Source organism: Staurois parvus, unplaced genomic scaffold (genome assembly GCF_062004578.1).
Source record: "Staurois parvus isolate SC_StPar_1 unplaced genomic scaffold, SC_StPar_1.0 ptg000183l, whole genome shotgun sequence".
Lineage (NCBI taxonomy): Eukaryota > Metazoa > Chordata > Amphibia > Anura > Ranidae > Staurois > Staurois parvus.
The window spans coordinates 9,143,647-9,160,609 of NW_028317979.1; the positions used below are offsets into that span (position 1 = coordinate 9,143,647).

A 16,963-nucleotide genomic window follows, 5' to 3' on the forward strand; every position below is an offset into this window, starting at 1 on the left:
ATAGTTGACGCTCACAAAGCTGGAGAACGCTATAAGAAGATAGCAAAGCGTTTTCAGATGTCAATATCCTCTGTTCGGAATGTAATTAGGAAATGGCAGTCATCAGGAACAGTGGAAGTTAAAGCAAGATCTGGAAGACCAAGAAAAATATCAGACAGAACAGCTCGCAGGATTGTGAGAAAAACAATTCAAAACCCACGTTTGACTGCACGATCCCTCCAGAAAGATCTGGCAGACACTGGAGTTGTGGTACACTATTCCACTATAAAGAGATACTTGTACAAATATGGTCTTCATGGAAGAGTCATCAGAAGAAAACCTCTTCTACGTCCTCACCACAAAAATCATCGTTTGAACTTTGCAAATGAACATATAGACAAGCCTGATGCATTTTGGAAACAAGTTCTCTGGACCGATGAGGTTAAAATTTAACTTTTTGGCCGGAATGAGCAAAGGTACGTTTGGAGAAGAAGGGGCACAGAATTGAATGAAAAGAACCTCTGTCCAACTGTTAAGCATGGGGTTGGATCAATCATGCTTTGGGGTTGTGTTGCAGCCATTGGCACAGGGAACATCTCAAGAGTAGAAGGAAAAATGGATTCAATAACATTTCAGCAAATTTTGGATGGTAACTTGATGCCATCTGTGAAAAAGCTGAAGGTAAAGAGAGGATGGCTTCTACAAATGGATAATGATCCTAAACACATCTCGAAATCCACGGGGGATTACATCAAGAGGCGTAAACTGAAGGTTTTGCCATGGCCTTCACAATCTCCTGACCTCAACATAATTGAAAATCTACGGATAGACCTTAAAAGAGCAGTGCGTGACAGACAGCCCAGAAATCTCAAAGCACTGGAAGACTTTTGTAAGGAAGAATGGGCAAAGATACCTCAAACAAGAACTGAAAGACTCTTGGCTGGCTACAAAAAGCGTTTACAAGCTGTGATACTTGCCAAAGGGGGCAGTACAAGATATTAACTCTGCAGGGTGCCCAAACTTTTGCAGATGCCATTTTTTTGTTTTCTGTTATTTTGAAAGTGTAAATGATGGAAATAAAATCTAACTTTTGTTGACATATTATAAGAATGTCTAATCTGTAATTTGATGCCTTTTGGAGATTTTTCCATCTTTCCTTGGCTTCTTTATGCACATTAATACAAATTTTTAGCTGGGGTGCCCAAACTTTCGATCCCCACTGTAACTTACGATATAACTTCTTGCCAGAAATAGGTCTGTTCCCATTCTTTATTCAACATAAGTATGTATATGTACATGCTATTTATATATTTTAATTATATTATTTTCTCTCCCTCCCATTTGCAATCAAACATGAATACAGGTCAATTATAACTGGATTATTCCCACCTACCTCCGGCACAGTGTGGATTCGTGGCAGAGATATTCAGACACACATGGATTCTATTCGGCAAAGTCTTGGCATGTGCCCTCAACATAACATTATTTTTCAACAGTAAGTACTAAATATGATGCTTTTGTATTTAACCACTTACCTACTGCAAACTTTTACCCCCTTCCTGCCCACACCAATTTTCAGCTTGTCAGAGCTGTGGCACTAATGAGCACTGATAGGCAGCACTGATGGGTATTAACAGGGAGCACTGAAGGCAACTGATAGGCAGCACTGACTGGTGGCACTGATAACCACAGATTGGCAACACTGAGCACAGATTGGCAGCACGGAAGGGCACAGATTGACAGCACTGCTGGGCACAGATTGGCAGCACTGCTGGGCAGTTTTGGACTGCACTGACAATCAGGGCAGTATAGATGTCTCCTTTCACACTTGCCAGTTATTGGCAGTACTTTTGTTATGCTGTGCCAGAGTGAGGAAAGTACTGCTGATAACCAGCAAGTGTGTTTACATGGTCATTAGCTGTGATTGGACACAGCTGATCATGTGGTAAATGGCCGCTGTGATTGGCTCTTTACCGTGTCATGTGATCAGCTGTGTCCCAAAACCAGGGGGGAGGGGCTTGGTTCTGGGAGGAAATCATATGACACCCTCCCAGAACTGGATGACTGCGCTGTAGCCGTCACTCAGCTATAGCCCAGTTGTCAAGTGGTTAAAATATATACCAGCTAAGTACAACCTACCTGGTAACTATCTCCAGTTTGGGCACTTATCTCCTTACCTTGCTGATATATTCCACTAGTTACCAGTATGCATTTCTGTTTCAATTGTTTTTATTAGGTTTACCAATGAGAATCATGCGATACATAACAGTATGGGAATATGCATTACAGTATAATTAGTACAGAGGATACAGACAGCAACTACAATTGCTGAGAACGTCAACAATAAGATCCCAAAACATAAGCCTTAGCTAAAGCGGATGAACCCACAATTGTAAATCTAATCTCCACTAGAAAGCCGAGATCAGCCGCAATAAGCCTATGCATATAAAAACTTTCAGAATCAATAATATCTGTAGGGTTGTGAGACAGCAATTTTCTCATTACATAAAAGTATCACTTGTAATAAACAAAGATATAAGCAGTAGAAGAGGCCAGAGTCTCGACAAAGGAAACCAACTTACTTTAAAAGTAAGAAAAGTATGGGAAATAGAGATGAGGGAAAGGAGGAGGAAAGGGAAAGAGAGGAGAAGGTAAAGGTGCGTCCATCATGGGATCCATCATCGTTAAGTCTGGGAGCCACCCCTAGATGTCCAAAAAATGTAGATAAAAAAGCCAGGGGTTCCACACTTTATCCACTTGTTTATCCTTTAGGACACTCACAATCTTTTCACTGAGCATGATCCACGTTAGTTTACACTTCATGAAGGCCAGATCAATCACTGGACTTTTCCATGCTGTCACTAGGGCGATTTTTGCCGCTAGGAACATAAAATGATATCATCCACTGGGGTGTTCAGTTGTGCTGTCCGAGCATCTTTGGGGATTGTTGACCATGGTAACCAAATGTATAAGAGAGTGGACTCTTATCCAAAAGCTTCACCATGTATAGAGAGTTGTTCCCACCTGGCCACAACCTAAGAAGCAGGAGGGCCAGGAGCCCGAATATATTACAGTGAGGCGATGTGGTACCAGGTAGCATCTTGTATACACCTTGTAGTCCACTTCAACCAATGCTATATTTGTGACACCTTTATGAATTCGGACGTCCGGGCCCTCCAGTCCTCTGCTTCAGGGGAAACGCCCAAGTCCCTCTCCTATGCCATTTGATAGGAAAGCTTAGATGATGGAGCAGTAAGTAGCTTGTAAAACATTGAGATGTAACCCCGCTGTTGAGTGTCCTGGATACATCTGTTATTAAACATTGAACGCACTGTGAGATCAGGGCTCGATTTCTCTGAAGAGTGGAGGAAGTAAAGGATTTGTTGCAAGAAACGTTCAGGGGGGGCATAGCAAGAGACTGCACAAAGTAAGAGGAAGGGCGAGCACACTTGTGGTCAAAGAAAATGGTGTATGCGGTAAAAGCATTTGTTCAACCATCAGCTAAAATGAGTGGGTTTCATAACTCGTGGAAACAAAGGGTTATTGAAGAGAGGAGCAACCATCATATGGAGGGAGGGCCATTGTTTTCTGGAGAAGTCCCACAGGTTTAAAGAATGTGAGAGTGTAGGGCATATGATGGCCTTACGATGTCTGGATCTATGGGTAATGGGTGACAGGCCTGGGCTTCGAAAGATATCCAATCAGGCCTATACAAGCTATGATGACGTTGGCATAATTGTGTGAATTGCGCTGCTACATAATATTTTTAGAAGTCATGGAAACCAGTATGTATTTCTTATTTATAGGTTTGAATCCAAATCTAGCAAGATGCCTCTTAAACTCTTTCATGGTTTTTGGTACCTTCGTTCTGGGGCAGCTGCAAACTTGCTCAAAAACATTATCACCAGATGAAGACTGCACAAAATTAATTGAGAAAAGGCTGCAGTACTACCCAGAAGAATGGTGCAGTTAACATCTGGTAGCCTCCCTGGCGGTATTCCAGAGTGTAGCTCGGGGTAAAGTTTCAGTACCAAAAGTGGTAACCCCGAGCTACACTCGGGCTTACCATGCAACGCTGCTCCGGCATCTGTTCTTCACTTACCTTGTCCTGCACTCCCGTGATGTCCCTCCTGCAGTGTCCCCGGCAATGTCCTCCGGTGGATGCTGGCATCTGTCATCTGGGTTCTGTCCCCTGCGAGCGTCGGGACGTACGGGGACGGAACAGCAGGAAATTTGAAAATGACAAAAAGTGACATTCACTAAATAACATAGTAAAACATTACTGTATCAAAGCATTTCACATACATTTTGTCCCTAGTGCTTTGTCCTGTGCCCTGCCTGCATTTTTACTGTTCTTTCTGCCTGGAAACTGAGAAATGTCCATGGCGTCCAAAAAGCGTCCCTTTAGGTCAAAAGCGGTTTTGGACCAGCTAGAGGACGGCGATAGTAAATGAGAACCACTTGCAGAATTGAGTGATAATGATTCATGGGGGAAATTCGTCATCAGACACTGAAAACGATTTTGCGACTTTGCTCAGTGATGTGCAAACTTGGTGCTATATTTCAAATTTCAGTGTTTTTGGTTTGATTGTATTATTGAATTAAATTTATTATTATATTATTATTTTTTATGATTATTTATTAAATTAGAATTTATGATTTCGTGTTTCAAATTGTAACATACCCGGGATGTTTACTAGACTCTTGTTCAGACAGATTTCAGTGAGTTATTCCTAAAAATTAGAGGCCTACAATAAAAAAAATACATATTTCCATTGAAAAAAATGTACTGCTTTGAGCACAGAAATATGGACATAATCAGACCGCTAGGGAGGTTAAAATCTGGCTGCAAGTGATTAGGTAAATAAAATATTAAAATCCCCTTGTTATGAAATAAATAGGTAGTCTGCAAATGAAAGACACATACATATCAGAATTCCTTTTTTTCTCTGCCAGTTAGTCCATTGGACCAGAATAATGGACAGCCAACTAGTATTTTCAGTTAGTCCACTGGACCAGAATAATGGACAGCCAACTAGTATTTTCAGAAGGGTCACTTATGGAAGCTCACGTTTGTCCAAAGCCATGTTTAATTTTTTGGCAAAAGGAGTGCACTTCCCAACTTAAAGTGTTCTAATACGTCTGCATTTCATTATTTTGCCAGGACTGGATATCTGAGATGGGCAGTGAGTTAAAGTAATTTTGAATGTGGTGTTAAAGTCTAATGATGTCTCTTTTGCTGCCTGAGTAATTTTGGCAGAATGTCTCTTGTATAGCCTAGGTATAGAGTCCAATGAGCTCCACAAGTATGCAGCGAACAATCCAAAGACCAGAGCAGCTGCCTGCACGTCAGCATTGTTCACTGTTGTCACCTCATAAATCATTTACACCAGGTCAAGTCCACTTTGTTGCTAATGTCAATGGATCCGAAGCGAAAACTTTCATTGTTTCAACCAAAGTCTATACATACGTATATGTGTTAATCGAAATGAAAAATTCACTGTCTAGTATTGCTCATGTCCTTTGGTGAACCAGAAGAAGAATCTTTGAAATAATTTTATTCTATGTGTTTAGTGGACAAGTCGTTGACAGCCAATATTCTATACGTGTATAGCCAGCCTTACACAGGGTCTCTTTTCCTAGCATTCGCCACACAGAGCAAAGAGGAGATAATCATCTACAACTGGTAGGGCTGGCAATAAAGTGAAAACCAACAAAGCTTAGGGTCACTTAAGGTGCAGTATACGTGCTTTAGTAATTCTCTCTAGCTGAGGTGTTGAACACAGGTGCTTTACAAAGTATACAGAAATGTTCAAATTGTTGTTCCCACCAAAAGAGTTTCCTCCAGATCTGGGTCATCCAAAATGTAATCCAGGCAGGAGCTTAGGTCTCAGTGGAAGTCCGAGAGCCCCAGCTTCACCCTTCATTCTACTGAAGAAAAACCAGGGGACTATAGCACTGTGCCTTTTGCAATGTCAGTTGAAGGGATTGGGGGGCCAATACTGCTATCTTGCTTAGGGCCCCATTCTGCCTTAATCCTTCTCTGGTTTGCTGTCTAACACCCCTACCACATTTGTGCAAGCACACACCAACTCATTTTATGACTACAGTGGTCAAATTCCAAAAACGTTCTCAATATGTTTTTGGGTTTTCTAGAGCTGAGCAAGTGCTTTACAACACACTGCATCTCTGGAGTTTAAAGCAGACTTTCATCCAAAAAAAAAACGTGTAGCTTATCTTCTTCCTCCCCCCTGCATTGTTTTCACTTATGCAGTTCTCACCTAAACAAGATCCCCTGTTCTGCCCGCAACCTCCTGGGACACGTCAAACATCCCAGGAGGCTCCAGAAGCAGTTTGACTGCACTGCTGTGCCTTGCAAATATGCATTGGGAGGCCAACTGTAGGACATCAGAAATCCAAAGCCAGCTCACAAATTCAAAATGGCAGTACCAAAGAGCTAAAGCCTGAGAACGAATCAGTGGTGTGGAAGACAACGCTGGGCTCCATGGATTGATAAGTATCTGTTTCCTAAAAATCAACAGTTACAGTACTTGTAACCTTTGACTTTTATTTTATTACAACCTAAGTGAAGTTCCTCTTTAATTCCAGACACCTGCTAATATTTAAAAAGTACTTTTTATTTAAATTAGTGCACATTTACATTTTTTTCATATTTAGTCATTCTGAATTTGATCTATTTTAACATCTCTCTCTCCACCTGACATCCCTTGCACCACTTTTCTGACTATCAGAAATGTCCCCAAGTTTGTTGCACCAGGATCATTAAAACATTTAGTAAATGTTTAGCTCTGGAAATGTAATACACATAGGAAAGATGCTTCTGACTTGTCAGCAGATGACACAGTAGCTGACCTCCTACCTACACATTTGATTGGATTCATCCTATTACTGTAAATAAAGCATGAACACAATGTGCAACCTGCTGGAAATACATTGTGAAACATGGAGTAGGAGTACAACACATCATGCCAAAAATGTGTTTTTTTACAAGTACTTAAAAAAGAGCTCACCAACTTGAAATGAGAAGACAAATAAAATCAAAACAGCTAAATTATGTCACCTATGGCCAGCTGCCCAAAATCAGTTGTAGTAAACATGACGAGATAAGCATAATAACTGTAATACAGCAATTTTCATTAGAGTCACCTTGCCCTTATGCCATGTAAATATTTTAAATATGTTCTTCATAAAGCCAGAAATGGACTGGCTGTGGATCTCTGAATAGGGAGTTTGCGGAGCGTAACACAGGGGAGGAGGTGAGAACTGCAGCAAAAGATACCAGTGCTGGGCTACTCGCCTTTTAATTTTTCTTAAAAAAGTGGAGTTAAACTTTAAAGCATTTTTTGACTTTCACATTTTATGGGATTGTTTTCCTGTGTTTTTGATACTAGCATTTGGTGTAGATATTTGTAAATTAGCCACTAGAGGGATCTATCAGTGGTTCAGTTCTATCATGTCAGTCTTCTATCTGCTGTTGAGATATCAGCCACACAGGTAGTGCATTGTTTTTAGTGCATCAACCAACGCTTAGATTTGCATTGTGAGAAGAAGTAGTCGAGTGCAATCATGGTGTAATACACAAATCAGGAAGCAGAGCCTGCACTTGTATTTAGCAAAAATAGTTTATTTGTGTACATGTATTAATACAACTCATACAATGACACAAGTTGTTGTTTTTTTAATTTTTTTCCCCATAAATGTATATTGATTAGACTATATACACCAAGCTGATCTCCTTTGCATGTTTTTCATAAAACAATACTATAGCTATACATTAAACGAAATCCATAATAAAGGAAATATGCAGGGTATCATTAATAATCTCTCCCCCAAAAAATGTTAGATTCCTTAAAGCGGAACTACACTGCATCTGAGCACCACAAACTAAATACAATATTTCATTCATTTTTACTATTCAAAGCAAACTCATCCATCTGTACCAATAAAACTTCAGCGCAACAAATAACTCCTCAAATTCCTGTGTATACCAGTGCTGCTGACAGTTACACGCAAAAGATATGTCATAAAAAAAGATATCTATCCATGTCTCCTTGCTTTGTTTTGCTGAGAAATCACTTTGAAAAACTCCCCTTAGCATTCTGGCCATGAGGATCCTGCATAAGGGCAAATGATTCATATAGCATTTACTACCTGGAATCCATCTGCCCTTAGCTCAGATATTCAGGCAGGAGAGTGTGCTTATCTGAGAAAACCCCTCATCCCCTCCTGAAGACTCCTGGGATGTATGACATCATTTGCTAGTCCAGGAGACCAGGAAGTAACTGAAGAAACGTAAAAAGTTTAAAACAGGTAAACACAATATACTTTCCTATCTATTTGCTTATGTTAGCAGCATAAGAATTAAAAATAGTCAATGTTGATTGAGAGAGTGAAGTTTCGCTTTAATGTCATGCCAATGGCTGCATTGCTTTCTGAGTTATTGGCCTTGGATGAATAGGCATATTGTCCAGGTCAGTTATCCAGAAAGTAATGAAACCAGAGAGAGCCAGGCAAAAAGCAATATACAAGTTTTTTTTTTCTAATAAAAGCAAACCGCATTTTTGCAGATCTGCATAGATCCTATATGCTCCATTCTAAACTTGTAGTCTCATGGACCGAGGAGAGGATCAGAAGCAAATCCTCTGTGCTATGAGTTATATATGGACTTTGCAGTTTGGCTGTATTTAGTTCTTATATGTGTTGTAAATTCCATGTTTTTTGAACATCAAGCAAATATAAAAGGGTCATTTCCATGGTGGACCCTTCCTTGAAGAGTTTGGAATCATTGATACACTTGAGAAGGTGTCTCAGATCCATAGTACTCCAGAGCAGGGCCTGTCTTAGTTATGTCTCCTTTTATACACTACTAAAAAAAAAAATTAAAGGAACACTTTGAAAACACATCAGATCTCAATGGTGAAAAATATCATGCTGGATATCTGTACTGATATGTACTGGGTAATATGTTAGGAATGTAAAGATGCCCCATCGTTTGATGGAAATTAAAATTATCAACCAACAAAAGATTGAATTCAGACAACCTGAAAATCAAAGTGACAAAATGATGCAGCAGAGCAGTCCATTTTGCTGAAATTTCATTGCAGCGACTCAAAATGGTACTCAGTAGTTTGTATGGGCCCCCATGTGCTTGTATGCATGCCTGACATTGTTGGGGCACGCTCCTAATGAGATGATATCCTGGGGTATTTCTTCCCAGATCTGGACCAGGGCATCACAGAGCTCCTGAACAGTCTGAGGTGCAACCTGGCAGCGTCAGATGGACTGAAACATGATATCCCAGAGGTGTTCTATGGGATTTAGGTCAGGTGAGCTTGGGGGCCATTCAATGGTATCAATTCCTTCATCCTCCAGGTACTGCCTGCATACTCTCACCCTATGAGGCCAGACATTGTCATGCACCAGGAGGAACTCAGGACCAACTGCACCAGTGTAGGGTCTGACAATAGGTCCAAGGATTTCATCCCGATACCTAATGGCAGTCAGGGTGCCATTGTCTAGCTAGTAGAGGTCTGTGTGTCCCTCCATGGATATGCCTCCCCAGACCATCACTGACCCACCACCAAAACAGTCCTGCTGAACGATGTTACAGGCAGCATAACGTTCTCCACGGCTTCTCCAGATCCTTTCACGTCTGTCACATGTGGTTAGGGTGAACCTGCTTTCATTTGTGAAAAGCACAGGGCGCCAGTGGTGGACATGCCAATTCTGGTGTTCAATGGCAAATGCCAATCAAGCTCTATGGTGAGGGGCAGTGAGCACAGGGCCCACTAGAGGACATCGGGCCCTCAGGCCACCCTCATGAAGTCTGTTTCTGATTGTTTTGGTCCTGCGGCATTTTATTTATATGTTTAAATAAGGGGACTATAGTGTTGTGACATGGAATTGGTGTGAACAAAGACAGAATATACACTCACCTGCCACTTTGGTACACCTGCTCAATTGCTTGGTAATACAAATTGCTAATTATCCAATCACATGGCAGCAACTCAGTGCATTTAGGCATCTAGACATAGTGAAGATGACTTGCTGAAGTTCAAACCGAGCATCAGAATGGGGAAGAAAGGGGATTTAAGTGACTTCGAACATAGCATGGTTGTTGGTGTCAGACAGGCTGGTCTGAGTATTTAAAAAACTGCTGATCTACTGGGATTTTCACACACAGCCATCTCCAGGGTTTTCAGAGAATCGTTCGAAAAAGAGAAAATATCGAGTGACCGGCAGTTGTGTGGACGAAAATGCCTTGTTGATGTCGGAGGTTAGAGGAGAAGAGGCATTCAATTTCAGCTGCGACATTCAGATGGTGTGACGAACGCACCTCCCAACTCTTGCCCTTCTCACCAACTCATGACAAAGGACCAGCCAATCTCACACCGCGCTGTCACTTGCGTAACAATGCCACTCTCAGGTGCACCCTGCACAAAGATATTCCAGCTCACGGGACCACAATCCATGTCCCAGGAGCCTGAGAGTGATTGTCACTGGGTTAATTAATTACACAATTAACCCTTCAAACTCCAAACTGCCACCAAATAGCTTTGGGACTATCAACAATTCACAATGTTAGCAAGAACAATTGTGAACAATAAACGTCTGTAACACACACTGTCACCACAGACAAGTATATTCAGAGGATTATATACAGTAGCACTCTTCAAGAGACAGGGATTCTTTAATTTGCATTAAAAGCCTTAGAGATAATTTTACCATTTTTCAAAATATGGTTTATTAACTTCCCTAGCGGTATGATTATGTCAGGATTTCTGTGCTCAAACCGGTAAGTTGTTTTCAATGGAAATATGATGGTTTTTTTATTGTAGGCCTGTAATTCGTAGGAATAACTCACTGAAATCTGTTTAAACAAGAGTCTAGTAGACATCCTTGGTGCAATAAAGTTTAATACATTACCGCTTTTGACAGCTAGATGGTGCAATTAAAATATTTACAGAAAGGGATGTTACAAAGACATAAAGAGAATAAAGCAACAGACAAATAAAGTAAAGGAGTTAAGAAGGCAGAATACTACAAAGTCCAATTTTCCAAGCAAAAACGTTGCCCTGGCTCTCTTGGGTGTTCCTTGTTTGATGGTAAACGAGAGCTCCTTTACTTTACAGTCAATCCCTTTTGTATGATATCAAAAGGGTGTTGCCAGAGACCAACTGACCAATAATTCGCTTTAAGTGATGGGTGCTAGGAGGTCACCAAATTTATGACTGAGTCCCAACTACAGTTTTATACTAGTATTAATAACTCCCAGTATGTGCAGTTGTATTCTAGCAACTGGCAGATATTAACAATTTTTATTCCAAACCCGGGTATACCAAACACAGCGTACCTTTGTCACCCAGGCGGGAGGAGACTGCTTTCTCCCCTTTTCTATGTGCTAACATAGTTATGTATGATCTTGATTTGTTCGGTATGATATTCCCTATTCAAATATTTACGGAATAGACGTTTTATGGCACACTGTGCATTCCTAGAGCCTTAATGACCTTACATGTCATGTGTGACAGCTTGAGTGAGTTACTATTGTTTTACGATAGGGCAGAGGAATGTGTTTTTCATGGTTCCTGGACAGACATCCTGCCAAGACTAATTAGCTGTTTACAGCCCTGGCCAGGTCTGCACGCTGGGTCTATTTGTGTTTTAATTAAGATAAGAGGTTCTTTTGAAGTTCGTTAAAAGTTACAGCTACAAATTCCATAGTTTGAAAGGTGGGAGTAGGAACACTGCTCATGAGACCTTCACAAGATGGCTGACGCGTACAGCTTCCATGTCTCTATTGCGCACAATTGTTACAGATGGTAGGGTCAGAATTTGGCGTGAACAACATGAAAGCATAGATCCATCCTGGCTTGTATCAACGTTCAGGCTGGTAGTGGTTGTATAATGGTGTGGGGGATATTTTCTTTGCACTAGCAAGGTGTACCTAATAAAGTGGCCGGTGACTGTATAATCTACTGGTGTGCACTTAAGTAGAAATGTTGGGTTTAGTTGGTGTTGACTGTTATGCCACTCAGTAACTACATACTTAGTATTTTATGTCCACTGATGTAAAGATTATATCTATTTCTTTATTTTCTACAGTCTAACTGTTGAAGAGCATATCATGTTTTATGCCCAGCTAAAAGGCAGATCTAGGAGACAAGCTGAGAGGGAATTGGAAATGATGCTGGAAGATATAGGAATTCCTCAAAAAAGACATGAAGAAGCCCAAAACCTATCAGGTAACTATTTTGATCTTGCCACTCTAAGAAATAATTTTTCATAATAATAATAACATAATAATTTGTAATAAGGATTATACTTTGTGGGAGTTATGGAGGGTGTTTGTACTGGGGAGGGAGATTAAAGAATGTTGGGGGGTCAATCTGTACTTAGTGGTTTGTGTTGTGAGTTATGGGGGGGTGTCACTACTGAGGGTCTGAACTTGGGGGGGAAATGTGGGGTTTCCTTACTGCGGATTCTGTACTTGAGGGAGGTGTGGGGGGTGTCTGCACTGGGGAGGGGGGGCTGAGAGGGGGATTTTGATATGGTCGGGGGTCAGTCTATACTGTGCTGGAGGGTTGGTCTGTAATGAGGGGTCTGTGCTGGAGGGGGGATCTGTACTGAAGGGTTTTGTGCTGGGAGGAGTCTGTTCAAAAGGTTTATGCCAAGGGTTCTATACAGAGGAGTTTGTGCTGGGAGTAGGGGGGTCTGTACTTAAGGGTTAGCCTTGGAGGGGTTATTTTTGGATGTTAGGGGAGGAGATTTGCATTGTGGGGGGCATAGACTTGGGGGGAGATGGTTTGTACTGGGAAGACTGGGTAGTTTTGGTTGCACACTGTAAAGTGTCTTGTGTGCTCCACACTCCTGACCCATGTGCTATAGACACCCATGGGAATTTTTCAAAACTGGAGCAGACAGAATCTAGAGCAGCCGCTGATATGTGCCAGGGCACTTGCAGAGCGTCCCCATTCACTGAAAGTGACAGGGAGATATAATTCCTGCCGCAGCCGTGAAGCAAAACATCACAGCTATGGCATGTGTACATCCCCTGCCGCTACCTCTGCAGCTATAAAGGGGTAGTGGTTGTGGGAGTTAAAAGTGTGGCTCATCTGCTGGATTTTACTGCCCCATAACCTCACGTATGAACAAACTCTTGCTTGCGGTACAGTTATATTTTGTGGTTAAAAGGACTGTGGCATTTGTGTGCTGAGTAAAAGGGAAGTATGCTAAAGTTTTATTTAAACATTTCCATTTAATCCCCTCCCACTTTTAGTGCAAATTGGCCACACCCATAAATCATAGCGTTCCATTTTTTTTTTGCCTTACCATTTTTTTTGTGGGGGTCTCAGGTGCCAGATGTGTTAGATATGCCACTGCTTCAGGTCCAATGCCCTTTAATGCCTAGTCCAATGCTAGCTGTAATGTTAGAATGTGGGCACCAGTGTTAACTTTTTATGTATTACCTTATATATTTGCGAAGACATTGATGTTTCTGCATAGTAGCCATATATACTATAAAATTTTGTTAGATTGCACTTTTCTGTGTTTCCCATTTCACCCTTTAGTATGTTTTAGCACTCAGTGCTTTTCTTTTTACCTGCAGGAGGAATGCAAAGAAAACTATCTGTTGCAATGGCATTTGTTGGTGAATCTAAAGTTGTGGTATTGGATGAACCAACCTCAGGTGTAGATCCATATTCCAGAAGGTCTATTTGGGACCTGCTTTTGAAATATCGATCAGGTAGGCTCTAATGCATTATAAACTGAATAAATCGGTATCCAAATATTACAAAATCTGTGAAAATATACAAATAAATGTGCAAAACTTATAAATATTAATGAAATAAATATACAAATACGGAAAATTAATATGGAACATTAATACCCTATCCCTTGACACTTAAAAGTCACACTTTCACCCCTGAAAGTCCAAAGTTTAAATCATTATTCTTTAGTGTCAGTAAGACCCTTCCAACAATCTTCAAAGTGATAATCCTAAAATGAAATCCAATATCGCAGTGTACCTCAGAAAAATACAAAAACTAAAATAGTGTATTATCCTCAGTGTAACAATATATACATATGTGAAAAAATTTTTTGTGAAAAAACACAATATAAACACTGCATGAGAATACGTGATTTTTGTGCAGCACTCTGTGTACACTCCAACATAAAACACTACTCCGTGAAAACTCTGTGAACACTTCTATGTGGCTAGAGTGAATACTCTTACCATCAAAATGTGATCAAAAAGCCTTATTCAATTGTCACCACTCCTTCATTAAATCCTCCAACGTTATGTCAAATGCCAGACAATCTATGCTTGCAAGTTAGATATATATCCTCCCCCAGCCAATCACAGGTACATACCCATGGAAAAGAGAGACTAGCCATATAGGGTAACATGTAACATAAGTATATCCAGAGTTTTACTGGTTGTGCTTACATGTAAATAATGATAAATTCGCATAAAACCATATCAAATTCCCATTCCTGCCTGCAAAGCAGCTTCCAGGAACGCCAATTGCGATATTCCTTCAGTAAAGATGGCCGCTCAGGCACTTCCGGTCACCGTACAACGTCCTGACGTCACATCCCTTGATGTGTTTCGTCACTTCCTTGACTTATTCATAAGGGGTCCTTTATTTAATAGGTGTGTTTTGGAAATCTTTCACCTGGCATTGTAATCTATGGATGTGCTCACAAAAGCTTGTAAAATCTGTAAAAGGTCATAAACACTCAATTCAAGTTTTAAATGCCAAGAAACACCAGAATATGCTTCAAAACACTAGCTTTAAAAAAAGTAAATTAAATTCTATAAAATGCACTAAAAATGCTAAAAAATATTTAGCAAATGTTTTTATGTGCCTCTTCCCCCCATAAAAATTAATAAATACTCAGGATTGCCAAGCACCTCTCAATGAGCCGTTAGAGAGTTCTACGTGTGAAGATTTTGTTGTTATAATTCACTTCTTTCCTTTTCTGCCAAAGTGATAAATCTAATATAAACCAGATAAGCAAAGCTGCAGAAATGTTTTATGGCTATTGTTTTATGGCGGTCTTGGATTGAGATTGCATTCTAAGAAAAAAATGAGTGCAGCTACTGTTATTGTATACTATCACATGCAAATCTATATAACTTGATGAGCGCACCTTTATTTTTACTTTATGAATATACAGTATGCAAATGTTGGAGCAGTGTTTCTACTACAACACAGCTGTCTGGGTTGAGCAAGTGTAAGTGGCAAGTGTTCAGTTTTAGGAAAACATAAAAAAAATTTACTTTAGGTAAATATGAACCAAGTAAGCATTTTATGTTTTAAATTCTTTATGTTTAAGCAAATGGTGATGGAGGTCCTCCCAAAATACAGTGCACAACCTGTACAACTGAGTAGATCAAAATGATATAAATGTAAAAAGACTAATGACATTTGTTTTACAGGATTTAAGATAGACTATAGTCCTTCATTGTATAGTTTCTTGGCTGTTTCTGAGTTTTTTGTAAGAATGTGCATAGTCACTCACTCTTCTGTCATTTGTAACTCCACAAGGGGAGAGAAGGTAAGGGGAACAAGAGAGAAGAAAAGAGAGGGAAACATTAAAAGGAGTGTAATTGGTGGTATGGGGAGGAGTAGTATATTTTGACAATAAGACTTGTCACTTTATGTGTGTTGACTTCTCTTTAAAACCAGGCAGAACCATTATTCTCTCTACTCATCACATGGATGAGGCAGACCTCCTAGGTGATAGGATTGCAATTATATCTCAAGGAAAGCTCTATTGCAGTGGATCACCATTGTTTTTAAAGAACTGCTTTGGAACGGGCTTCTACCTCACCCTGGTCCGAAGGATGAGAAATGTGAAAGAATCAGGAAAGAAAGATTCTGTAAGTCTGTGATCTCCATACTTTTTTTGTTTTAAAATGTTGCCAAATTAATTCAGCAGAGTGAGTCAGCTTGTTCAATTTAGCCCAGAAAATGTTATAAGGGTCTATCCCAATGAAGAAGTCTCCTAAATTATCAGCTATACAGAAACCTGGTGTTATGAATTATTTAAACTGAACATGGGAAGAAGTCTTTCTCTTTTTGGAATATATATATTCATATATTGTGAGGCTGCCAAGATTGTGCGTATGTGTCACCTAGGTTTTTTACATATGCATGGTGAGGAGCTCCAGAGTCTACAGCAGTTGCAGAGCAAAAAAAAACTTTTTCTTTAATCAGAGTCCCAATAAGTTCTGATCTGAGTCCTGGAGCCCAGAGGCTTTGCAGAGCTTTGGGATACTGCCTTCATTCCTAGGTCCACATCTCACTTGGTAGCCAGACCTTTTAAATTAGTCTTAGCTGTTCACAGGCTTTATAAGAAAGTAGGTGCACGAAGTATGCAGTAATAAGAGGGCAAGAACAAACATAAGTCATTATGTTTACTTTTCTTTCCTATTATTAGTACTGTTGGTTACTTGAAATTTACCTTCAATTTGGTGTACATGGTAAACTTCTCCCTTATTGTAACATTTCCAACAACCCCAAATGCTTATACAGTAAATATTATTCTAGACATATATGTTATTGTTTAGTTATTTGTTTTCTTTGTTTTAAAATATTTTGCAAGTTTATACTTCCATATCTTTTATCATTAACATAGGCTTCGTGCCGCTCAGATTGTTCATGCCCTTGCCCCAGCTGTGCACCCAAATCCAAAGATAATCCACTTGAACAAGAGTTAGATGGTAAGATGCTCAAATGATCAAACTAGATCATGCTTTTTTCAATTAAAATAGCTATTAGTTTTGCAAACTAAACTAGCTGATGTAAAAGAGGATGGGTCAATATATGAATTTTGGGAAATTTTTGAGCTGAAGATATTTAAAGGAAATGTAGTGTTTTGTATATCTTTTGGAATATTACATTCAAGGCTAAAATATAGCAATTGAAAAATTTGGGTATTTTAAGCAAGC

General features: G+C 39.9%; 1 protein-coding gene across 1 annotated transcript in view; it reads left to right on the top strand.

The window, feature by feature from the left end:
• ABCA4 (ATP binding cassette subfamily A member 4) overlaps window positions 1–16,963 on the top strand; it is a 259,321-nt gene that overhangs the window by 139,187 nt on the left and 103,171 nt on the right. Inside the window, exons 23-27 of the mRNA XM_089677323.1 lie at window positions 1,343–1,474; window positions 12,106–12,245; window positions 13,610–13,747; window positions 15,699–15,892; window positions 16,651–16,735. Of these exons, the coding sequence (XP_089533449.1) occupies window positions 1,343–1,474; window positions 12,106–12,245; window positions 13,610–13,747; window positions 15,699–15,892; window positions 16,651–16,735 (689 nt within the window). The remainder of the gene's footprint in view (window positions 1–1,342; window positions 1,475–12,105; window positions 12,246–13,609; window positions 13,748–15,698; window positions 15,893–16,650; window positions 16,736–16,963) is intronic.